Source organism: Notolabrus celidotus, chromosome 16, assembly GCF_009762535.1.
Source record: "Notolabrus celidotus isolate fNotCel1 chromosome 16, fNotCel1.pri, whole genome shotgun sequence".
Taxonomy (NCBI): Eukaryota; Metazoa; Chordata; class Actinopteri; order Labriformes; family Labridae; genus Notolabrus; species Notolabrus celidotus.
Window position 1 is genome coordinate 8,772,155 of NC_048287.1, and position 26,089 is coordinate 8,798,243.

At 40.9% G+C, this 26,089-nt stretch overlaps 1 protein-coding gene across 3 annotated transcripts in view; it reads right to left on the reverse strand.

Annotated features, from left to right (window-relative positions):
* Positions 1 to 11,281: 11,281 nt before the first annotated feature.
* The window catches only part of epb41a (erythrocyte membrane protein band 4.1a), a 62,859-nt gene continuing 48,051 nt past the window's right edge, over positions 11,282 to 26,089 (reverse strand). For 2 of the 3 annotated variants that reach the window (XM_034705536.1, XM_034705534.1), the window contains 5 exons: positions 24,148 to 24,276; positions 21,740 to 21,856; positions 19,324 to 19,404; positions 18,965 to 19,082; positions 11,282 to 13,861 (listed from right to left, as the gene is read on the reverse strand). In XM_034705536.1, coding sequence (XP_034561427.1) covers positions 18,984 to 19,082; positions 19,324 to 19,404; positions 21,740 to 21,856; positions 24,148 to 24,276 — 426 coding nt within the window. In that variant the 3' untranslated portion in view covers positions 11,282 to 13,861; positions 18,965 to 18,983. The remainder of the gene's footprint in view (positions 13,862 to 18,964; positions 19,083 to 19,323; positions 19,405 to 21,739; positions 21,857 to 24,147; positions 24,277 to 26,089) is intronic. The other variant, XM_034705535.1, reaches the window with a different exon arrangement.

Here is a 26,089-nt window from a genome sequence, read left to right on the forward strand (position 1 = left end):
TATCAGTCACGGGTCAGGTATTTCTCTCGACAAATATCCCACAGAGTCGCTACGGGGTTCAGGTTAGGTGAGCTGGTCAATCAAGCTTAATAACATCATGGTCAGTAAACCCTTTTGTGGTATAGTTGCACATTTTGGCAGGTGTGAAGTCCTGCTGGAAAATGAAATCAGCCTCCCCATAAAGCTCAGCAGCAGATGTGAACAAACGCATCTCAGACCGTCTCTGTATGTGGACTGAGGCTGGCCACAAACTAGACTACTGTTAAATCTTAATTAAGTTCAAAACCATGGAAGCAAACACATATATAAGGACTGCTCAGAATTATTTTTAACATCATAATCCTCTGATACTCATCCTCAGTCCTCATAGTCACTAGACCACACATTTAACATTTGGTGATGTTAAATGATTTCACAGTGGTGATCCCACAGACACGAGATCTCAAAGTAACTCATGGGATCAACCATGACTTCAGGTCATGGTTGGACCAATGGTGTCCTGAGCTGCCATGTTTATGAGCTGTAATAGTATGGGACATCCGGTTGGAGCTGCTTCCCAGTCTGCTCCTCTCATTGCGTTGTTATTGCTATATACTATAATCTTTGAATCTTGTTGTAACCTGTGTCGACTTCACTCGTCGGCCTCACTCCATAAATACCTGACCTTTTGATTTTGAAGTGGACCCTTCATCCTTTGTTTTATACCTGGGTGCTGTCTTGGTTTGTGATGTAACTTGTACTTTTGTATCTCCCTGCCTACCTCACATGCTTGTGACTCACCTGGTTCACAACAAATTACAGCTCTCTGCACTTTGGTCAGTCACACTTTGACACAACCTGTAACACCTGTAACGATACATCAAGTTAGAAGAGATTTATGACATGTTTTCTTTGGTCATGCCAATCCTGTTGTTGGTTTTTAATAACACTGTAGTATTTGTGTATTCCTGTGATGTATCTTACCACACATTCTGAGAAATAGATTCTCCGTTCAGCAAGAGTTGATTCAGCCTCTCCACAGTTGTATGTATATGTTTTGTTTGCAGTGATTTTAAGCTGCTTCCTTGTTATAGTCAGACAGGACAGGTGTGCAGAGCTTCTGCTGTTTGATCCATTAAACCACTGTGACCACCTTGATTAGTCCATGTGGGACTTTATGCCTCAGGCTGAAGTGTCTCCAGACAGATTACAGGACCTGCTGCCCCGGGTCTTGCTGAAATAAACAGACAGAGGAGGGTTTGCGGAAAAAACCTGCACATAGCAACACAATCCTGCACTGGGTTTTATAAAGTAAAAAATGTGCTTTGTATGGGTTTATTTTCACAAATAACTCTCTTAATGTAAGCCACAGTTTGGGTTTTCGGGGAATTGTGCAGGTTTTTTTTTTTTGCTTTTGCAGACACGCTCCAAGCATGTAGCAGCCCCTGCTCCATACAGTTACCTGTTTCTGAACTGAAATAACAAACTACATTTTAGACTTGGACGTGTCTCGTTAAAAACCAGTCAGTTTCTCTATTCGCAGTCTTTATGCTGAACTCAGATAACCACATTCTAACTCTGCCCCTGTACACAGCATGACATTAAAATAAATTAACTCTTAAAAAAGAAACATATCAGAGTATCCCTGGAAATACTGAATCTTTTTTCATTTGTCTTATCCTGCAGTCCATTCTGTGGTACAAAACTCATTAACAGAGAAATAACCAGCAGGAATCACTTGTTTTGGTTTTTTTTTACACAGAAACATGATGGCTATGACAAACAATTGAAAGATACACAACATGAATATGTCAAATTTAGATTGAATCAGTCTGCGAACAAGCGGGGACCTGATAGTGAAGATAATATCATGTGTGTGAGTTTCCCTCGAGAATGTGCTTCAGGAGAACATTTATAAGTGATTACATATCAATAAACAGTTTGATCTGATATGTGATATTTTTTTTTAACATGCCGATTCATGCCAGACTTCATTGTTATATTTAAAAAAATGAGAACAGTATTTCTGATCGACTTCTGGCTTTGAATTCCTTTTCCTCAGAGAAGATTTCCCACAGCGACCAAACCAACATCCAAATTTAATTTGCACAATTAGGGCGGATCAAAAAGAGCCTCAGTTAGCAGAGACGGGACATGTTTCTGCTACAGCTCCACTTTGTACTCCAGGCTAATGAGAGGGTTTTTTTCCACGGTTAAATCTGCTCTGAGTTTAGCTTAAAACAATCAACAGTGGAATAAAGAGCGTGAAGAAAGTAATGCTGGGGGCTGGAAACATAATTTGACTCATAAGATGATCCCAAATGAGGAAATGAAACACAATCTAGACATGAAAGCGCTGTGGGGCAAACCAGTTCTTCAAATCAATATTTTATGATCAATTTCATCTGTCTCCACGCCTCTTTCTGCTTCCTTTTAGTGGCTGAAATCATAAGCAGAATGAGTCCAAGCAGCAGAATGAGAATGCTACAAGAGCATTTAAATACCATCCTTCTGTACTCACTGTTCTCTGTACCCTGCAGTCTCACTCAGCGTGTGTACAGGGAGTGTCCCCGGAGACGCTGCTTCTCCTCCTACAGAGCTTTTCCTTCCACCAGAAGAAAATACACAGGAAATTGTTTTTAAAAAACCACAGCTGTTTCCCTTAATGAGGCACTCTGAGCATGAAGGTTATAAGGCCACTTTACATTTTATGTGGTCTTGTTACAGGAACCAGGATGTCAGTATTTCCTGAAAGAAAGCATCAGCTGGTTAGGATGGAAGAAGCACCAAAACCTCAAGATACATCTATAAACAAGTGCACAACAGGAAGAGGTCGCAGTGAGAGAATACTTCAGGAGTTTATCAGGTAACGTTAAGTGTTAAAGTTTGTGGGGTCCTATCTAGCCATATGAAATGTACAATGGGTGTTCCCCAAGGTTCTATGTTGGGTCCCTTATAGGGATGTCCACAATTAATTGATTATCGATTAATTGATTGTTAAGAAATTACTCGAAACATGCATTTTTGTTATCAATTTTCCGTCACGTGGAACAAACATCATGTGATCTCATATTACATTAAGCTATCAGGGAGGTGTTTTAAGTTTAAAGCATGTTTCGATGTGAATCAGCTGTTAAAGGTGTTGCTCACAGCGGAGACTCTCAGCTGGTGGCTGCGGCTGCGCGTCAGGTCTCCACGTGCACTTTTTAAAGAGGATCAATACAAAATCCAATACAAATACAATACTGACACCTGACCAAATACACGTTTGTTTTTCTTAATAAGAACGAGTAGACAGAAAACTGGACACAAGTACTTTTCTGTTAGTAGTCTCAGCCTTCACTTTATAAGATTATGTCAGCATAGAATATTTTAGTGAGCCTGATCGTTGATATTCTGCGTGTCAAACATGTGCCCGTATTCAATCCCGTCAGTTATATGCATTTTGTTGCTGTAGAAAATATAATTTACATATTTGGCATTATTTTTGACGTAAGTGTGTTATTAATATTTTTTTTATCTATTAATCGTCAACATTTCCAAAAATCGATCACGGAAAATACTTAACATGTACATCCCTAGTCCCTTATTATTTAGTCTTTACATTAACCATCTCCCACAACATGGTCATGGGATTGAAATACAACTGTATGCCAATGACACTGTTTTATACACATGCAAAAACAGCAGAGTTAGCAGCAAAGAAGTGATCAATGGCCATGGAAAGGATCACAGCATGGCTTGACCAGTCATGCTTCAGCTTTAACAAAAGTAAAATAAAAGGCATGTTTTCTCTGAACAAATGTACATCCCACCGAAGCTAACATTTATATTAAGACTGAGTAGATTGAAATAGTGAGTAGGTTTTAATATCTTGGCAAAGTTTTAGATTCGAACTGCATCAGATTTTCAACTCGCTCAGTGGACTCCATTAAATCCATCTTCATTTAGAGATTGTTATGTACCCTTTCTCCATGCTGTCTTTGGCAATCAGCTTTCTCTGGGAAAGCCACAACTCAGTGGAACACCTTACCGGATGACATTAAGAACTGTGATTCTCTCAGCCGCTTCAAATTCAAACTGAAAAATCTGCTCAAGGACACCTAACACTGTAACCACTGATTTAATGTTACTGCTTTTAGCTTGAAAACCCGTATTGTTGTTGGTTCTGTGTGTGTGTGTGTGTGTGTGTGTGTGTGTGTGTGTGTGTGTGTGTGTGTGTGTGTGTGTGTGTGTGTGTTTGTTTTATAACAAGGTCACTATATAAATAAGTTGAAGAAAGAAAGAAAGATCAGCTGAAAGAAGAGACTGCTGCTGCACTCCAGGTTAATCCTGGTATGTATACACGTTAAAGGGTTTAAATGACTCAAATATATGACAGGTTTTTGGGAGACATAAGCTAAGTGTGAAGCGGCTGGGATGCGGGTCAGCAGCAGGTCATGGTTCTGTGTGTGTATAGCTCCTTCTAGGTGGAGTAAGAGTCTCTGCCCCAAGTGAAGGAGTTCAGGTTTCTCAGGGTTTTGTTCTCGGCAAGGGTATAATGGATCTTGAGATTAACTGGCGGGTTGGTGCTGAATCAGCAGTAATGCAGGTGCTGTAAATGTTCCTGTATTTTCAGGCTTGGTAGCATGCGTGAATTTTTCACCCTGACTCTGCGTGACGGAGGTGTTGATATAGAAATTGTGCGAGGTGTTGGTGTGGTGCTGTGTGGCATCTGTTCAAGGGGCCCAGAATTTCAAGCCGCACCCCTGGATGTAGTTAATGCAAACCACCCCCTCCACCTTCAAGCCCTCAATCTCCAAAGTCTAATGAGTTCATGCGAGAGTCAAGGTTGAAGTTTTAGGCCATATTTGAGGCACTTCCTCCGGGCCTTATAGGTCATTGTGTTCACAAGAATGATGAGGATTGACAGAATGATTCATCCACCCATTGATATCAGCGATGCAGAATAGAATCTTACAATAAAACTTGCAAATTAAAGAAGAAACATGAAACTCACTGTGTACTGAGTGGAATAAGAGGAACTGCACCTGTTGGTAGGAAGGAAGGCAGAGCTTTGAAAAGCAACAGGGTTGAGGATGCAGCCTGTGAAGACTAATGTTTAAATTATCATCTTGTGCCAATTACTTCATGGCTGGACAGACTCACATATGGAACACCAGCTGCTTTAATAAATAATAATATTTTTCTCCTCTGATTATGTATTTATAGCTGTGTGCAGACTGGGGAACAGAAGCTCTGCTCTGTGTGGAAACATGACTTACAGGACACGGTTCAACTGATCTGTAGGTTTGAGAGCACAGACTGGTTTGATCATCTAAAAACACACACAGGAATAAATAAAAGTAAGTAACCAAATTCCTCATTCCTCAGTGTCATGGTGGATTCTAATAAGAGAAGGGTTCATTTGCTGCTCAGCTGCAGAGAAATAACACACCGGGGTGAAATACAAAGCTCTATGACTCACTGTGTTCATGCTCATGAGCTCCATGAATTCATCTCTGTTCATAAAAGTGGTTGGCTGTCTCACAGAGCCAACAGCTCTGATTTATTAGGAGTGCTTTACTTTCAGAGGTGCTCCATAAATCCACTCTGCAGGGTGGAGTTTATCAAGGTGGCTTTATGATGGAGGTGATACATAAATCATAATCACCTGTTTTTATTCTTGAGCTAAAAAGAGGAGGATGAGTTAAATACCATGAATTGAATTCTTGTCTTTAGAAATATCATAGAATGAGTTTATCTTCATCTGTTAGACTCCCTACATATAAAGCAGGGAAGTGTCTGTGTGATGGTGTTAAACAGCACCAAAAGGATCTTTTCAATGAACACTGCAGTGATTAAAAATGTGTGTTCTGGGTGTTCATGTTTCAGTAAAGGCCATGAGCTGATTGAATATAGAAATGTGAGCTCTTTGGAGTGTGATCAGGTAAGGAAAAATGTGCAAGATTAATTATTATCTGAAACACTGTTTGGTTGATCTCTGTTAACAGACTTCCAGTCAGAGCAGTAGTTCAGTGGAGCTGCTTCGTTACGACTGAAATATGTCCTATGATCTGTAACAAAGGCGAAACTTTAGAGCATTTACTGCTCCTCTGCTACAGAACTAAAGAGGAAAAACAGAAAATAAAAAATGTAGAAAACATAAACCATGTAATGTTTGATCTTTGCTGAGTCATTCACAGATAATCACCTACGTCTCTTTTGGTTGATAATGTGTGTGATCAAAAACATCATATCATACCTCAGAAGGAGGAACACATGTGGACAAGAAAAATCAGAGTATGTTACTCTGAGACATTCCGAATATTTAATGTTTAACATTGTTGTTAAATGATAGGTTTGTATTGTGCACCTGTAATCTTGTTATTGTGTTATTGTATATTTTGTTATGACTTGGTGAGTAACTAATATAACTTTTAATGAACTTAAAGTTCTGTTTAAATAAAGAAATACAATTAAAAACAAAAGCTCACAAGTGTTCCAGTCCAGGCTCAAATAAAAGGTTTGACTGTGTTTCTCTGCTAGTGCACCTGAGTGAGGAACAGCCTGTAAAGGAAAGTCAGGCTGCCAAGAGTACTTAAATATTCCACTTAAGTAAAAGTAGTTTCTTTGATGACATTAGACTTGAGTAGAAGTGAAAACACTTCAAAAATAAGGAGTACATAAAAAACCTAATGTTGTCAAGTTCATGATGTTGCTACACCTAGCAGCAGCTCTTCTGCTGATGTTGAATTGTATTGTGACAGGGAGTAACATTAGCCTGTCTCTATTTTTAATGCTAGCTAGCAGCTCGCCCGTTTTGTTCGTGTCAGGCTTCAATTGCTGATTGTCGAGTTCACATATGTGCAATCGACCCAACCCAACGAGGGAAACGCTCCATGTTTCAGAACGTCTTCAGCTAATTCCTGTGTGAGAGCACTCTGCCATGCCTCCACCTACTTATCTGTACGTGTATGAGTTTGATATCATGTTTGCACCTCCAACCATCGACTACACATTACTGACTGTATTGATAAGTATGGCAAATAAATCCACTTGATAATGTCAAGAGTCTCTTTAGGTGTAGAGCTGTCTCAGACTAGCTTAGCATTAAGACTCAAAAGCATGGAAAAACAGCCACCTTCAGATCAACTGTTCCTTTGAACATAAATAAACCCTCTATTTATTCAGATATTTACATTTAGCATTACATGGTTTAATGTGTGTGCTAAATGACTGAAACACAACATTCACTTTGCATTATGCAAGGATTTAGTGTTCATGTGCAGAGATGATGAGCAAGGCTCAGTGCTGCTTGCTGCTCTTTGTCCTGATGAGCATGTAATGAGACTCTAATGAAAGATGAGGAGATGATCTCTGCTATCAGTCATGCATACTTAACTGTAGGACGTTCTCGTGCTTCCTCCATGCCTCCTGCAGTGAAATTTTATCATGTTTGTCACGTCCCAACGAGGTCGGGGACTGAGGGAAGAAACATGAGGTTGGTGTACTCGGGATGCTTAATGGTCTTTTAACCTGTCAAATAATTAGTGAATACAAATTTGAAAATGGGCACAAGAGGTTACAGGGATAGATGAGTAGGATGAAATAGATAACTGTGCAGCTTGCTGTTAACTTGAGGTGATTTAAGAAACATTATAACAGGCTGTTTCTCTCTATCAAACCAAACCGCTCACTGCACCTCAACCTGCATATTAAAAGGTAGTTTATGGACAAAACTTTGATTTGCCGGTTTAAACAATCAATCAATCTTTATTTGTATAGTGTAAAATCACAACAAAAATACTCTGAAGACACTTTACAAACAGAGCAGGTCAAGACGGTATTCTATGATGTATTATTAACAAATACCAAACATCAAGACAGGATAAGACCCAGTACCATCTTACAGGACTCTTCTGATCTCATCTTAATCCACCATGAGCAGAGCACTTTGCAGCATTTAGCAAGTTACAGCAGCAAGGACAGACTTCCTTTAACAGACAGAAACCTTCAGCAGGACCAGACTCATGTTAGACACACATCTGCTGAGACTGAGTTGGGGTTGAGAGAGAGAGAGACAGACAGAGATAATAGTGATGAGACAGATAGTAGTAGTAGTAGTAGCTGTTGCCGCTGGAGTCCAGCATGTCTGTAGCAGCAGGCCTTCTGACTCAGACAATCCTACGAGACAAGGGAGCTCAGGGACTCTAGAAAGTTCTATGGTTAGTAACTTTAATAGGACAGGGAGGGTTAAAGTAAAATACCCAACACTGGCATGTGAGACAAGTCAAACATGTCCACACAAAGGTAAGAGCCATGCACCATCTCAAACGCTGCCATGTTCAACACTGTTTTCCTTCTTGTGTCAACTTCAGACGTCTTCTTCATTTTGTTGATTTTTCCATCGTCCAGCCTTTATGTCTTTTAACCTCCAGTGTTCATTTTGACAAGAAATGTAATAATTTTCAGAAAACTGTGCCTGATTCGAGTCATATTTAAGTCTTTATGTCCTGTTTTAGTGAAGCTCAGTTTTCATTTGAACCTCATCTCAGTCTGATTATAGTGGATGTTTCACCAGTTGTTTCCGCAGACAGTTTTCTGATCGGTTTTCAAAGAAAGATATTTCTGCTGGCTGTACAATAAATCTGAGTGGGACGAAAGAATAACCTCCGTGTCTTCAATCATCTTGTCTGAAAATGTGTCCGTTCTGACTTAAACTTCGTGTAAAAAATGAACACCTAAATATTGTCATGGAAAGAGCAATCATCTCATTTCAGCAACACAAATCCTCTATTCAACACATGGAGCTAAGTGTAACTGAATCATGTTAATGCTTGCTGAATGACTCAGGGTCTGCATATGAAACCATGAATCATATTTTAAAAGGAGTAGGTAGATGTGTGTGAGGTACTCAGCTGCGTTAAATTATACGATTGGTAGATGGAGCATGGTGTGCTAATCGCTAACAGGTATTCTGTTGAGTTGTGCTGTCTCTTCAAAAAATGCCATCATAGATCGAATCCATGGCAGAGAATGATAACACAAATGCTGACTTCAAATGGAACTCGTAAAGCCGTGGCTTGGCGTCCAAGTGGTAACACTGTTACTAACGGCAACATGAAGGCCAAAAGTTGGATCGTTGTCCTCCTTGCTTTTAAGTGAAAATGGTAAAATCACATTTTTTATTTGTGCTGAAATGGAACAACGATCTCCTCTTGGTCCCTTATGTGGCTAACGTCAACAAATCAAGTGGTACAAGCTTTGCTCTCGCTAACGTTAGCTAATTTCCCTCCTCTAACTACAGACCCGATCAGTTCCATAATTAATAACTTCATGTATTTGCATGAACCTGGAGTCTATGGGCTCCACCATTTCTGTGGACATCATCAGACACATCACAACTTGTGAACTCGATGCTTTCAGAAAATGTTGACTTATGATGTTGTGAATACGATGAGAGGGGGGCGTTCATATGGTGATTTCTCGTGAACACGACCCCATTTGAAGGCACCAAAAGTGCTCTGAGTTTTGTCACCATAATATTTAGGCCCTTACATGCTGCCATTTCAGGAAGGGATATTTACGCCCTGTTACACCTTACCTGTAGTGTGTAACGCATAGAGGTGTAATGGTGGGGCATAGTAGTTCCACCTCTGATCCTCCCTCACAGGTAGCAACAGAGGCAGAATGAGGGGAAGAAGGTGGCGATGAGTAACCTCTGCACCAGCAGGGCTGAACAGCACTATGTGTGTGTGTGTGTGCATGTTTGAGTGTCTGCATGTGGTGTCCCCGCTACATTTTAACAAGCCGTGCTTCTTTGAGCCTGTAATGTGATGTGTAATCACTTACTGTGATACCAATATTACGCTGTTTCAGGTTCAGTGAGTAATCACAAAGGTGTAATGATGGTGGAATGCTGTTTCAGTGCTGTTGCTGAGTTGCAGTATCTAAGAGGCTTTAGAGAGTTAACATATATTCATGTCATCCAATCATCATACATCATTATTATTTACCTGGCCACACACTGCGGGTGCTTCGTGTCCGTTTCCACCTGTAGTGTTTTTTCCAAACATCTTGTTTCCACATGGCGCTCCGTCCTCATCAGGAGCGATTGCACTCTGTGTTTGGTGTTAATAAATAAAACATATCCGCATGTTGTCTCTGTTCCTCCCCCCCACCGTACAGGCTGCAGATTGTAATGAGATGCAAATTTTTCACGATGTCAACAGGAGCTTTGTCAGGCTTTTAAGCGAGCTAATGGCTAGCTAGCTTTGGCTTCTTACCACAGACTGTAAAACAGACTTCTTGCCGACATGCACAGTGCCAATCAAACAGACGTATGGAGAAGTTGTACCGCATCCTTTTTAACTAGTCATCTATCTACATGACTAATTAAAAAGTATGATGTTACCAGCTTGGACTTCCTCAACTAAACCCCCCTCCTCTTCCACCTTGTTGGAATATGGATGAATAAATTAATTTGGTCAGATTTAAAATCAGGAGGAAACTCAAGAACATCCTACAATCATATATGTGTGACCTGCTAGTCGTACCTGGAGTCTCTAAAAATAGCATGGGAGCTCGAGCCTTCAGTTATCAGGCCCCTCTCATTTGGAATCATCTACCAGTCAGGGTCCAGAAGGCAGACACTCTCCCTACTTTTAAGAGTAGGTTTCAAACTTTCCTTTTTGATAAAGCTGATTGTTATAGCTGGCTGAGGCTTGGACTAACGCTTAGTTTTGCTGCTATAGGCTTAGACTGCTGTGGAAACGTACACACTGGGATCCCCTCTGTCTGCCTATCACTTACTTTAACTCTTCCTGTCCCATTAAAGTTACTAACCATAGACCTTTCTGGAGTGCCTGAGCTCCCTTGTCTCGTAGGTTCCTCTGATCGCTGCTGTGGACTTGCCTGATTCCAGCTGCTACGGATGTGCCAGCTGCTTAAACTATTATTCATCTCATCACTATCATCTCTCTCTCCTTTCATCTCCTATATCCCTCTTTCCAACCCAAACACTAAGACCCTCCTTTACCAACTGCCAAACTCATAGGAACAGATTTACACAAACATTGGTTTGGGTGTCAAAACGTGTGAATAAATGGAAAAATAATGGTGGGTTAGAAGTTAGAAGCTAGCATCAAAATTGCTCACCTAGATGCAGAGACCTGTCTGAAGAAAAGTCCTTTGAAATTAGACTTATTTCTGTAACTATTGTAAGAAGACTTTCTCAATCATCTGCGTTGTAGTTGGTCATGGGACACGCAGAGAGATTGAAACCAATAAAAAGGAGAAGAGACACAAAGAGGTATAAATACAATGTCTACATTCGTGTTTTATTCTGTGTATGGTGTTCTTTATTACATGTCTTCCTGTGGTGGAAAATTGTGAGGGTTCACATGAAAGAAAAAAGTTTGCTTGATTCCAACGAGAAGAGGGACGACAGCACAGTGAAGAACTACGATGTGTTGGAAAGGACTGTACAGAATATATGTTCTAAAAAAGCATCATGTTCAAAAATAGACAAATATGAACTACATGAACTGTACTAAATAAGAGTCTTGAGATAATGGGCAGTGTGTAGAGCAGGAGGAAAACTTGGCCTCTGTGACGTTCGTATTTCCTGTCTTTAAACTAAGCAGGACAAGTTCATAGTTTGAAGATAATAAAGGTGTACATGTGTTGTAAACAATCTGTTAATGGCTTCCAGAATCACAAACATTGTGCTTCACTTTGTTTCGTTATTAATCAATTAAAATCGTACAACACTTTGGATTCATATGTTTATATTCAAGGTTATGTTTCGCCTTTGTTGATACGAAGACGATCTAGTGAACTTATATCAGACCACTTAACAAGAGACACAAAACATCATCAGCACCAGTCATCAGGGTACAAAAAACTTCCGACTTCAATTAAAAAAATTCTGATGTACAGATTGCTACACGAAATTAACTGTTTCTGGTGCAGCTTAAGTAGCTCCAACTCTATGTTAGCCGTGCAGCTAGGGCTACTATGGCAGACTGCTCAGCTGTCAGGCTCTGAATAAAGCATGTTCATTTAGCCGCAGCTACGTAATCTTATGTGACTCATGTTATACTATTCCACTTTCTTATCTGAATAATAAATCTTCAAGTTTAAGAAGAGTCTGGTTTGGGTGAAAACTTCATGTTCTTGAGAACCCGTTTCATTCAGTGCACCCCTCCAGACCTGGATTCTTATGTACTTGCAGCCACAAGCATGTGGGCAAGCGGGTGGCTGGTTTGACAGCTGCCACTTCCAGCTGCTGCTCTCTCTGCAGGGCGAACTGTTCAAACAACTTGACAATGATTCCTGAGATGGAGCAGTCACAGAGTTTGTTGTCTGAGCAGTATTTTTGGCTTTTTGCAGCACTTTTATCATTTGCGGGACATTTCCACTGTTGCATTTGTTTTTTACTTTAGCATGTGTTTATGAATGTGCATTGGTTTTAAGCATGAAGCATGTTTCTCCTAATGATGGTGGTTCAGACCGTGTCAGCCACCGTAATGTGAAGCTACAGTGTCCTGAACCACGATTTTAAGATTCATCTGGAAAAACTGTTGGATTCTTTACACGCTTGCTCACTACTCGTGAGTCAAGACTTCTTTAAAGCACATATACACATTGACTCTACTCACATGGACTCAGGACTGATTCAAATGGTGGACATAAAAAGCAAACATAACTGCCAAGTGATGCCATAATTAGCCTTCAAGCTTGCAGAAGCCTAAAGTTCACTCCCGCTCTGCGTGTTGATAACTGGTGTAATGAATGAGAGTAATTAACCACATTAACCAGATAACCTTCATGTGAAGTAATAATTGGAGTTTTTTCTTGTTAGATATAATCAAATCAGAGGCATGAATGTAAAGGCTCTAATGAGGCTTGTGCAGGTCAATGAGGTAAAGATCACCTCGCGCCCTCTCTCTGCACGGGTACACACTGCCCATTGTGCAGAAAAGTCAGAATGTGAAACATATGTAGAATACTGTAGACATCATGCTTAGTGCCCTCAGTACAAAATCCTGATGTTACAGAAAACTTTGCTGATCTAAAACACACAAAAAGAAGACGAACGAGGAATAATAAATAAAGCAAAGATGGTTTCAGTAAACTGTTGTCTCCCTGGTCCTCAGAAAACCCTGATCTAGTGGCACAAGCGCTACGACAACAACAAGCACAACTAAAACAACCAAAGATGGACAGATCGCACAACAGAAGTCAGAACTCTCAGGAAGGTGAAAGGTTTGATAAAATCAATCTTTTTTTATACATAAATTGAAAAAATATTTTTTCACATTGAGAGGGAAAATAAAAGATTTTACTGTACAAGAGATGACACCAAACTCACGCTAGAATTTGAGAGGGATCCTTGAGTCCTGATGCCACGAAAAATCACCCACAATCCCTTTGTCGATGCAGTTTGAAACACTCTGTTAAAAAGTTATCGATCACCAATTCTGATGGTAAGAAAAGCTGTAGAAAAATAAAGTACCAGGAATCTCATGATTAAAAGACCAAATGCCCTTGAAAATTTCTTTAAAATCTCCAGACAAATTGGAGAGGAATAAATCCACAAATGCTGTACTTTATTTTCTTTTTTCTCTTCTATAAAATTTTTTTTTCTTCTGTTTTCAGTCCAGCGGTTGATCTTTTGGCAGTAACTGGAACAAGAGGGGATTGTGGGGAATACTGGTAGGGTCCATCTCCTTCTCCTGAGGGTTAAAGGTCAGAGTTCAACGTTGAGCTGGTTCCCTCTGATGTGGTCTGGTGGGTTCAGGTAGAGTGCAGTCAGGTGTGATGGCTGGGGAGGGGGTGCTGCAGGAAATGGTGTGATAGAGATACAAGAAAGGAGGGAGAGGTGAAGCTGAGAGGTCTGAGGAGAGGTAGAGAGAGAAAAAGGGAAAATGGACCAAGGGAAAAAGAGAAAAAGTGAATGTAGAGGGTAGTGAAACATACCAGCTTCAGATTACAACTCATTAAACAATGATATTACAACATTTTACCTAAAAAACCTGCCCTGTATCTGTATCAGGCCACGCTCACACCAGCCTTCAATCAAATGTATTCTTTAATGTTTTGCTTTCCTTCTGTGCTGTCTTTCAATCTAGTTTTAGTCGTATACATGCTTGTCGTTGGGCCAGGCATCTATGTGAGTCCTGAAACTTTTGCCAGTCAGCTGACCTGAGGCTTCTCTCTTATTGGCTGCCTTCAGTTTGGGGTGCAGCTATGTGAAGCCATGTTCTCTGACGTGATTGGTCCTTTCTGTACACACTGCCAATGTGAAACAAAGGCACAGCTGACCGTTGGTGTGGCAACTTCAGCAGCAACCGTAGAAAATTCAGTTGCTATTTTGAAAAATGACCGTTTCACAAGGTGTACACTAGAGGAAGTAAAGAGGATGAAGGAGCTTGGACCAATCCCACTCCATTTACAGAGTCAGTAGCAGGCAGGTGGCTGAGGACGAGCTTCCACCCACGGCATCTTCCACTCCTGCTATGAGAGACAGAGTCGGGTAACTGGATGTAGTGTGAGTAATGACCAATACTACTTCCCGACAGAGATTCCTCTTATCATAAGCAGGTTCAGATTTCTGATGTGTGAGTCCAAGTCACATCAACAAAATTCAAGGAAAAAAAGTCTTAGTCAGGTTTTTTTACCTAAATCTTTATACTGCTGTTGCTTTTGATGTTCACTCAGCTGTCTAGATGTAAGGTCCTATTGCAAAAATAAGCGGGTGCTTTTTGCATCTTATCTTTAATTTCTGAAATAAATCTGAAGTAGATGAACTGAACTTCTGTTAGAGGACCAAACATTTAAAACAATGACAGTGGTAAAAAATAGATCCAACTGTCCTACTTCAAGGCCTTTCAATAAATCTGTGAGTCTGCTCCTGTTTATAGAGTCAAAGCAGTAAAACATTTAATGGCACCGAGTCTAAATTTGAAAGTTCAGACTCAGAGATTCAGATTTCAGTGTGAGCCTAATGTCCGTAGAGGACAAATGGTAAGGATGTAATGGTTTGGCGTCTCAGACTTCACTCTGATGTAAACACATGAAGCTAACTGAACACGCCCGTTAAAGAGAGAGGTTGAATGGGACTAGTGGAGCCCATCAGCTCTGTCTCACAGGCTCAGCAAACTTTAGGTGGCTTACTAAAATGCTCTCTGATAGAATACAGATGCTGTCCAAACATCTGAATTATGAGTACAGTTTAATTTCTAAATGTAAATTTATTCATGCTACTTTTATCATTATCTAAGAGTTTCCAAACAAAGACGCTCCAAGGCAAGATTTCCTGCTGATTAGATGTTAGAGGATGAGGTTTCAGTGGCTGTACGCAGCTCATTAAACTCTCTGTGTGCTAATTGTGTTCTGGTACTGAGCAGTTGAATGAATTCCAGAAGTCTGAGCTGAATTTAACCCTGACTTATTCACCTCCAACAGTGACGAGTAACTGAGTCTGCAAACAGGCTGGAGAAAGGCCTTCTTCAGCACAGAGTGTGCACTTCAGTTTTCACTTTAGATGAACCCATGAATGTTTGAGTGTTAATAGGGGATTTAATGATTCAATATATCAAAACTGATTTAGCCTACCTGGAAAGATAAGTAAGCCATCCACCTAAGGGATGAAACCTAACATTCAAATCGCAACACAAGAACATTCTCAGTGCTGGGTTCACAACACGATTTGATAACGGTTTTTTTGGAAGGGTTATTATAATATAACTTAGTTTATGTTCATGCTTTGAGGAGAAGATTCCCTGATGTAACTTTTATTTCTGATGCTTTTATTTTGCCCTTTTTTACTGCCCTATGCCTGTTGTGTACATGCAAGGCAAAGACCATATGTCATATTAAAAGCATTCAGGTCATCTCAATGCTACAGCTCATGTAATCCAGCAGAATTACACAGACTGCTCCTCTGTTCCTGTGGCAGTTTCAGTCAGCTGATTTCACGCCCCTCCTTGCCTGTCAGACAGCACTGAGGGCTTTAACACGCACACAAACAGCAGGCTTGGTAGGTGGGGCCGCTGTGTTTACATACCACCCTGTCAGTCGAACTAACAGCCCAGACTCCAGCATGAACCCTCCAACATCACATAAACACGGGCACAATTGAAAACCACATGGGCTGAGTTAATGAACAGATCTCCAGAGCTGAGGTTTCACGTTCAAACACACTGTTTACACACACACACACACACCACACACACACACACACACACACACACCACAGACACACACTCACACACACACACACACGCGCACACACACACACACACAGACACGCACACACACCCTCCAGACATATGCATGGTGTGTGTGTGGATACAGCAGTGATTATTAGCATTTTACATAATCTTCTATAGCTATAGTTCTTTCTGCAGCTGTTATCACACTGAGGGCTTCACCATTGAAGGCTAATTCAGACACAGTGCTGCATGTATTTGACCTCCTCACTGACAGCTCACTGTGAAGCTTCTCTAAGCCTAAACAGTTAGAGACCGATGCAGAAAGAAAATGAGTTTGCAATCACAACCTGAATGACTTCAGCATCTGATTCGGTTCAACATCTGACTTTATAAAAATCCTTTTGTCAACTCTGAATCAAACAGGTTACTCTGACACTCGGGTAGAATGATTTGTTTTCCTCTAAAGGTCACAGCATATGTTTGTAAGAAAAAGATCATTTATTTTCTCTGCCGTCTCAGATCTTTCGAGGCAAGTAGAAACTCCTGTCCTATTTCTATTTCTGAAACAGTGAGTGTCCCTCAGTGCTGTCACACCACATGGTACAAGTAAACACACTTTCATCTTATGGAGAGGTTCTGATTACAGGGGATGGGGATTTCCACTCCATATGGACACATTAGAAAGATTAAAATCTTGATTTTCACAGAAAAGGATGTTTAAGTTTTGAAGAACTGTGTTTCCTTTAAGTGACTCAAATTTTAGGATGGTTTACAGATTGAAATAAAGATTATAATTTGATACATTCTGACCACTTTCTCTTTTATTTACATAATTTACTTGTATTTAACCTTTCAATACTTACAGTAAGTACTATTTACTGTAAAGAGACAGTCAATATTTATGCTGATGATTACATTACCTTTAAAAACTCTTCACAGGAGCTTTAAGTATAGTAAATATAAAATACTTTAAAGGAGATTATTAGACTCACTTTCCCGATCATTATGTCAGCTTAGGACACCTATAGAGAAGCTGTGCATGATTTCCCCCCAGAAAAAACTCTATTATACTGGCATCTGTGGCCACTATCCTCTGAGTGGCCAGCTCTTTTACTGTTCTTACTGGAGTTATATTCGAATAGCTGATTTTCACATCTACCATTGTATGCTCTGGTGTTTGTACTCTTACTACAGTCTGGCTCTCTGCCTTCGTGTACTAGCTGTTACTTGATTCTTCACTTTATGCTATAACAGGGGAGCGGAGCACCATAGAGAAAATATGTTGACGTAGTATCAGTATCAGCAGCTCAGGGAATAGACAGTGTATTCTTGTAAATGCAACAAAAAAAAACCCTCCAGATCCTACAGAATACAAAGTACACATGTTTACCTGTCTGCTGTGCTTATTTGATGCAATAAGGAGAAAAGCCTCACCTTGTAGACTCTCACAGAAAATTGTCATCACGAACTCTAACTCCTTCCTGCAGCGTCTGTTTGATAAATGCATCTCCTGTGTTTGGGGCAGAACGCGTGGAGAATCTGGAGAATAGGATTAGTAAATCTGGCCCTGCAGAGTTTGTTGCTTTCTCAGAGTAAAAAGCTGCATCCTGCTGCAGATAAACTTGAATTTTACTGGAAACATACAAACCAGAGGGCAGACATGCTGCTTCAGCTGGGCAAAGATGACCCAGAGAGAAGATAGAGGCTGATTTACAGACTGCGGGCTGTAGACCCACTCTGACCCTGCCGGGCTGGCTTTAATTTTCGTAACATCAGAGAAGCCTCCCAAAACTATATTCAAATCTAAAACTATTTGAAGTTGCATTTTTTATCCACCATTGTAAAAATACAAAGTAAAACAACCCTAATTCTAAAAAGATGTTGTATGAGTTGTATGTCAAGAGTAATTGTACTAGCCACAACAGATGCCACTCAGCTCGGTACCCTCAATGAGAAACTGCCTGGAGAAACAGCACAAAAGCCAGGTTACAGTGATCTGCAGACGGGGCCAAGTCTACCACATAATTTAGCCCATTTCAAAAGACTCTGACCCGAGCACTCGTCTATGTTTAGGTGTACACTCCTCTGAGAACTTCACTTTGCCATCAAAAAGTAAATGTGTTTGCTGACGCAACACCAACGTACTCCCACCAAAATGAAAGCCTACCAATCTTATATTTTATTTTACAGACAGGAAATGTTGGGAGTAGAGAGTGGGGGAAGACATGCAGCTGTAAACATGTTTATTTCTGGTGTAAAGATCGTCTTTTTCCCATTCATGTGTATGTGACTTACGGTACCTCCGGAGCCAGCCTCAAGCGGATCTTCGATGAACTGCAGCTTTTAACACTTCTGCATATGTTTAGACCGGAGGTTGCTGCTTGATTGAGACTGAAAGGTTGTATCTTTTTAATAAAACTTGATACTCTTCTAAATTAAACCTTTGTAATGTGTTTGCATGTTTGGATATGAAAGAAATGGTGAAAATGATGCTTGCTCTCTAAGTCCAGCCTCGTGTGCATGATCACAGTGCTGTTTTCTGTGTCCGTATCGCCTTACTTTCATTTCTTCTTTGCTGCTTTGGTCGGAGGAAAGATGAGTTTTGGTGTCAGAGGTTCCTTTTGTGAATTTTCTAACTAATTTCCTGTTTTGGTTCTTAACTCTTGGCCCTTTCAGGAATTATAATGAGCTGATTCTGTTTTCACATGATCTGCATGAACAGAGTGTTTTATTGTGTGTAGAGATTACCACAGAGTCATGAGATGGAGGGGGAGGATTCTCACCTTCCAAAGGATCATCGTCTTACTCGGGGCTGATCTCTGTCTCCTGGTGCACCACCACTTTGGTAACAGACATGTCAGGGTGCTGCTCCTTGGCCTCTTTAATCGCCTGAGCCAAAGCCTGAAGACAACACCAGCACAGGCTCGTTACGAGGAACATGATTAATGAGTTAATTAAAATGACTCTCACACAGAGCAGGTTTACTTGATGTGTGAAAACAATGAGGCTCCAAGGGGCAAATTATTCAGATCACTCCATCTGCCCCAATCAGGTACATCTGAGGCCAAATATGAGCCAACACAACAAATAAGCTGTTAATAAACCACACCGTTATATCATCTCCGTGGTTCACGTCCCTCACCTTGTCATGATCGATCTCTGTGTCTCCGGTGATGACGATTCTCTTCTCGATGCGAGTCTCAGAGATCCCTCCTTTCACCGTCTGCAACAGAGGCAAGAAAAGAGATGAAATACGAGCGGGGAACACATTCCTCAACAAGTCATTAGTCACCATGCCTGACAGGATTCTGGATGAGGACAAAATCCAACTTTGCAGAGAGACCCTCACATATAGAGGTCAACAATAGGTCCAGGCAGTTTTTGAAGAAGATCTTAAAAAAAAAAAGGATTTTGCTTGATATGTAAAAACTGTTTGTGTAAAGCAATGCTTTGGTTAAGATTTGAGAGCATATGTGCATCTACATGAAATGAACTTACAGAGTTTCACTATGCTGATCTTATGCTGAACATACTCATGGGATACACAATACATCTCAACTAGTTGGACCAGTTTCAGCCTGCAGCTAAATGTTAATCATGCTTTAAATACCCTGTAATGCCTCAGGTTATCTATCAGCAGTATAAATGTAAATGTTGTACTGATGATTATGCCTTACAGGCTGTCAGAGAGCGCACACACAGAGGAGAAAGAAGAATGAAGAGTGGGGATTGGTTGATAGTGAAACCATGATTTACAATTCAGGACAACCATCAACAAAGAGCACCCCAGCTGACTGCATGTCCAGAGAGTCTGAGAAGTAAAGCAACTGCAGGAAGAAAAACCTGCTAACCAGTGTCCAGGTAAGGCCTGTTATTTGTCCTTTATGCACTCAGAGGTGTTTTCAGAGAAGGGCTGCATGGCTTCAGCACTCATAAATAATAAAGACAGAGAGAAACCACGTCATTTTAAAAATGGCCACAAAGAGCTGAAAGCACATGTTTAATTTGGTGACATGTTTAACTTTTTATGGCAGTGAGGTTGTTGCAAAAGCAAGACTGAGTCAGTCGAGGTTCAGACGGTTAATAGTGTGGAGTCAAACAGTGCTCCTCTTTATTAATCCTCAGGTAACAGAGACCCGACTCTGACTCAGGTGATTGGAAACCAACTCAAAATCAACTCAGACTCATTCGGACTCGAACACTGAGGACTCTAGTCTCAACTCAGACTCAAGGTTTGATGACCCAACCAACACATCAATCTTTATGAGCCGGCTCGTGCTATGGTATCATTTATGTAATATCCTCAGAGGAGAAGAGAGCAGTTTCAAGTGCTCCAAAATTCCTGGCACTTGGACAGCTGTGATTTGTTTTAGGTTGATTTAGTCCTTGTGAATGTTGAGGCTTGTTAGATTCTGGTAAAGCTGCTTATTCCCTTGATCTGTTTTAAAAAGTCTGACCTTAGGGCATGGATCACAGTGCTTATGAGCTTTATGTGCAACAGAAATCACGGTGAGGTGAGACGGATGCTTAATGTGTGAAGAGCTGACAGAGTTATTACTTAAAAAGAGAGAGTTTTGACTTTATCTTTCTTAATTCAGTGGATTTACCCTCTTTGTTTCAAAAGATACGAAAGTGCAAAAACATCTTAAACCTGTGCTCTTTTTAGTTTCCAGCAGGGGGCGACTCCAATGGTTGTAAAATCAATCTCTGGGTAAATAGTCCTCCTCCTCAGCTGATTTATTTCCTCAGCTGATTTATTCCCTCAGTAAACATTCTCCTAATGAGTTTATGGTCTAAATCTCTGGTTTTAAGTCTTCTTCAATACAGCCTGATGTTCACATGGTAAATTATGGTCCCATTTAGAGTTGCAGAGAGCAGGAAGCAGGGGAGTAGTTAGACAGGGGGTACCTGAGACTGACAGGTCGCTGCCACAGTGATCCTGTCTGTACTTAAAGACAGAGATGGTCTACACTGACCTCTGATCTTAACAAGCCTCTATTAAACTGTTTTAACCCCTAACACCTAACAGATGCATGATACATTTAAAAAAGAAACAGATAAAATCATTCTTAAATGTGTTTATTTGATGACATCGTAATAAAATGTGTGTTCTCTGAGGAGCCACATGAGACATCAGACATAACAACAAGCTTTGAGAGTTTGAGAAGATGTCACTCTGGCTCATCGAGACAAAAACAAGATTTATGTTTTTACTTGTTCTCACAAATTAGTGGAAGAAAAAAAAGGCAGACCTTTAGGCTCCTGTTCACATCAGGAAGAGAGGAATGGATGTTTTTTCACAGTAAAATAATTCACCTCAGGTTTATGATGCCACACTCATATAAAAACCAAATACCACAGCAGAGGTCGAGTTTGTAATGAGATGAAGTGTCTGGCTGCGTTCAATCACCCTCCTGCGGGTTCTTAAAGAGCATGTCTGTGAGGTTCAATACCCCAGGCTCCGGTGATTGAGAGCAGGGGTCCATCACAGCGTGGTACTAATTTAATGTATTGATCTGTATCGATTAGTGGGGGTGCTGTTGGTGCAGTAAACAAACCTTGGTGATCTGGGTGGTGGTGGTGGTGCTGATGGTCTCGGAAGTGATGGTCTGGGCACTCAGCAGCACTCCTGAGTCCCTCTCTGCCAGGGTGTCCACCGGCTGTGGGAGAGAAACCTTTTAAGTGTTAGTCAAGACCCTCAAAGTATTCATTTCAACAAACATCAAACATTCATGACCTGAAATCTGTAATCTGTGTTATTCTATGACTTTTGACAACGATTTAATCCCACTTTGATAAGCAAACAGCTTGAACAAGCCTGTCTCTCTTTGTGCATGCACAGTACATCTGTAAACTATAACATTATGACTCCACATTAGACCAGGACAGTTTGGGCCCTGACCTGATGAGATTTAGACTCCAATAGACATCTGAAGGTGGGCTTCATCCTTTGCTCGTTGCCCAATCATCCTGTCTATTCGAGTCGTAGCTTTGTTGGCCACTCTGCACTGTTCTGGAGTTAATTTTGAGTGTTTTCTTCAGTGATTTCCAAAGGGTTCATCAACGTGCCCTAATCACACCCTGAGTCTGATCTTTGTGTTTGCACTTCACCTCCAAACAACTCCACTCAGAGGATGCTCAGTCTGTCTGCAGGGCTAAAACAGAGCCAGTATTCTCCAAGTGATCAGCCTCCTCCCCTCTGCCTCTACAAACCAGCTGGTCCAGCCCTGTGACTGTCTCCAACCCTGCAATAAACCTCATTAAAGTGGCTATGTGGCAGCCTGTCCGTCCCTAATATGACCACAGATCATGACAGAATAATCTGGCCTCATGGTACCAGCATACTCAGATACATTATTTCAAGCTTTCATCTCTCAGAACACTTAAGTCAGATGTCATGAACAAGCTCTGCAAGAAATCATGAGGACCTCTCCAGGACCTCTCCACTCATGTCACCCAATCTTGCATTCAGCCCGCATCCTCTCAGCTCTCTCTAGTCCTCCCTCAGAGCTCCCTCTCACCTCGACCTACCGACCCTTTGAGCACCAGACGACTCCTACTTGGATGTAAAAATGGATAGTAAGAGCAGACATCGCAAACCTTTAGATTAAGAAACCACCTGCATGACCACATGGTTCCTTAACCCCTGAAGAGCACAGGTAGAAGAAGAAGAAGAAGAAGAAGAAGAAGAAGAAGAAGAAGAAGAAGAAGAAGAAGAAGAAGAAGAAGAAGAAGAAGAAGAAGAAGAAAAGAAGAAAAGAGAAGAAGAAGAAGAAGAAGAAGAAAGGCCATTGCAAAGTACATTACAATGATGCTCCATCATTGGATCAGATTTACAAAACTTTCATGCAACTGTTGATTCATTTCATGCAACAACCTTACAGATGGTTCAAAACTAGTGTTGCACTTACATTTCGAATACCGACTTGGTCTGATGCAAAAACGGTATTGACGTGTTTGTAAAAAAATTGAATTAGGACATGGTGCTAAAAATTAGCATCAGTAATACTGTGTAACTGACAGGTTTGTAGTAGAGGGCGGTAGTGGTTCTTGAAGATGGTTGTCACCCGCTGTAAAAATGAGGACATACAAAGAAGAAGCAGCAGTAGTAAAAGAAGAAGAAGACTCTGTTGTCAGCAAGCTAGCTAGCCTTTACCGCAGTGTGTGGCTTCTACTGCAGCACAAACATGTCGGAAGAGACAACAGATGAAAGCAATGTACTCTACTCAACCCTCATTTAGCCTCCTCAACACCTTGGGAGTTTTTGGGATTTGGTAACAAAGGACGGTATGTGTGGATGCTACAGAGGTAACATTCTGATATCCTGACAGCCCTAATAATGGATCTGTTCAGAGTACTTTTCTGCTACCTCTTCCTATTCCTCTTCCTTTTCATCTTCCTCGTTAAATCCTTCAAACCATGTATCTTGATTTTTTTTCTTATTATTCGGTATCCAGATGTTGTTAGTGCTGGAAAACGATATCTTGCACATGGTGACATTGGCTGATATCTATGACCTGTATGTTATTACATGATAGCATTGAAAACTGGAGTATGAAAACTTAAATGTTGTTTCTAAAACTTGAAGTTGCATTTTCCATTGAACATATCATAGTTCATTTTGGGTTGAGTAATAATGAACGAGCTGTCCTGAAATGAAAGTTGAAAAGAGTCCAGTTCTCTCTGCAGTTCTCCAAAGTACCCCAAGGGTAACGAGTGTCTCCATGTGAGTAACACAAAGAGCCGTTGGGGGGTACAGACTGGCCTGAACTGGAGTCTGATTTCAGCATACACACAGAGGACAGCAGAGACAGCAGAGACAGTCCTCTGCAATTTGCATCAAATATTAAGTCCACAAAAAAACAAGTCCATGCAAGGTGTGAGTATTTAGATAGATTTCATCAAGGCCTGTAGTTAAATCGACTAATGTTAGTTTTGTCACATGCAATTCCGAGAATCCCCTCACCTGTGCTGACTCATATGTGATGGTCTTGGTCTCAGTGTGCACTAAGGGGACGTCCTGGTAGATGACACTCTCTCTCAGGGAGTTGGTGACGTCAGAGATGGTGATTGTCTGGGTCTTTAGCACGGGAGACTGCAGGGATCAGACAAACAGTCAGCAACACACTCTCTGAGAGCTTTCTCAACACAAACATCACTCATACACTAACTCTCATCAACCTGTCACACCAGCCAGCCACCACAGTAAACACTAGGGATCTGAATCAGAGTTTAGTCAGTCTAATAGGATTTATCTGTTAGATGACAAACATGAATGTGTTCCTTTCTTGTAGTTCAGCATGACGTCAGCCTGAACAGGACTCACCTGTTACCTGTAAAGATGTGTTTAGACCAAAAGTGAAGTAAATATGAATTCATGGATTTAACTATTGGCCCGTCATTAAACATGGTGTCTTGATTCATAGCATCCAGGACCTGTACCTGCAGTAATTTTACTGCTACTTCCCACTACTTGAGGCTACCAGGAGGTCAGATCTACAGTTTTTAAAACAATCTCAGAGTGTTAGAAAACTACAGCATTTGGCTGCTGCAAATTTGAGTCTCTCCACTGACTTCTCTTTGGTCTAAAGCCCCTTGAGACTCACATTTGAACGCCTCTCTGTAATGGGAAAACATCAGATTTCCACAGTCAGACAAAGCTGACTGAAGCAGAGAGAGTCGAAGCAGCCTCACTCTGCTCGATGTCGTGGTGCCCCACAGTTTTATTACACTCCTTTTTTTGCTTACATCACTGTTGGCTGTTGTAGTTTGTGGTAATCTTGGGAGTTTGTTTGTTGCAGCTGACAGTGTTGTAATGTCTTCATGTCGCAGAGAAAAATCAGAATTGCAGGTATACGTGTACAGAAGACAAAGTACAAATGGACTGGGGTTCTTGTTGATCTATAACACCAGTTATATTCTTTAGAGAGGCACCCCTTAATGAAACACAGTCCACATTTTAAGTCAAGGCTGGTTTGTGGTCCTGGTGTTGAGGATGAGCCTGTAAATGCATCAACAGTAACCTCTGAAGTAACTACTGTGATTTATCCTCCTGGACAAAAACATGTGATAAGACTTCTGCACTGGAAAATACTTAACGTGGAGTTACTAACTTTAGTTCACACATTCAAAACAGAGATAATGGTTTTTCAACTGCTGACCATCTTTGTACATTTATATGAAGGCCTCAGCTGGATGAGGTATTTGCTGCTGCATTCATTACATTGAGCAACTAACAAAACTTATTTTGTTATGTTTTGTGTAGGACAAACCCACAGTGGCGGCGGAAGACAATCAGTAATGACCCGAACAATCTCCATAACGCTGCAAATGCATAAATGATGCAACTTCAGAAACACATGCAAAATTCTCAAACTAACGCAACAACGAAACGTAGCGCAAGAAGCCAAAAACAACTGCATCAACTGCAAACGCACCGCAAATACACAAACGATGCAAAGTTAAGAACACACTAAACCACAAACAATTGTGAGAAAACAAAAGCTGTAAATTGAGGACTACAGGACAGAAGTGCTCCAGGCTTGTCTCAGTGGAACGGCTTCCTATTGACGGGAAAGAGAGTAAGACCAGACTCTGAATTTATCTATTATCGGACCACAAACTCCACTGAGGTGAAGAGTCTCTAAGGACCAAGCCCTGGTGTCTATTGTGCAAATCACAACTTCATAAACATGTTAGTAATACCCACATAACTTTGAATATAAAATAGTTTCTGATGCACAGAAAGCTTTGCTGAAGTAACAACTGCTAACTGCTAGCGTGGTTTGACAACAAGGGGTAACATTCAAATCACTGTGAGATTTACAATGAGTCTGTTCTGAACACTGACACAGAGGATGATGGAGGCCATGGGGGAATGGAGGTGGAGTGAGAGGGGTGTCAGGCAT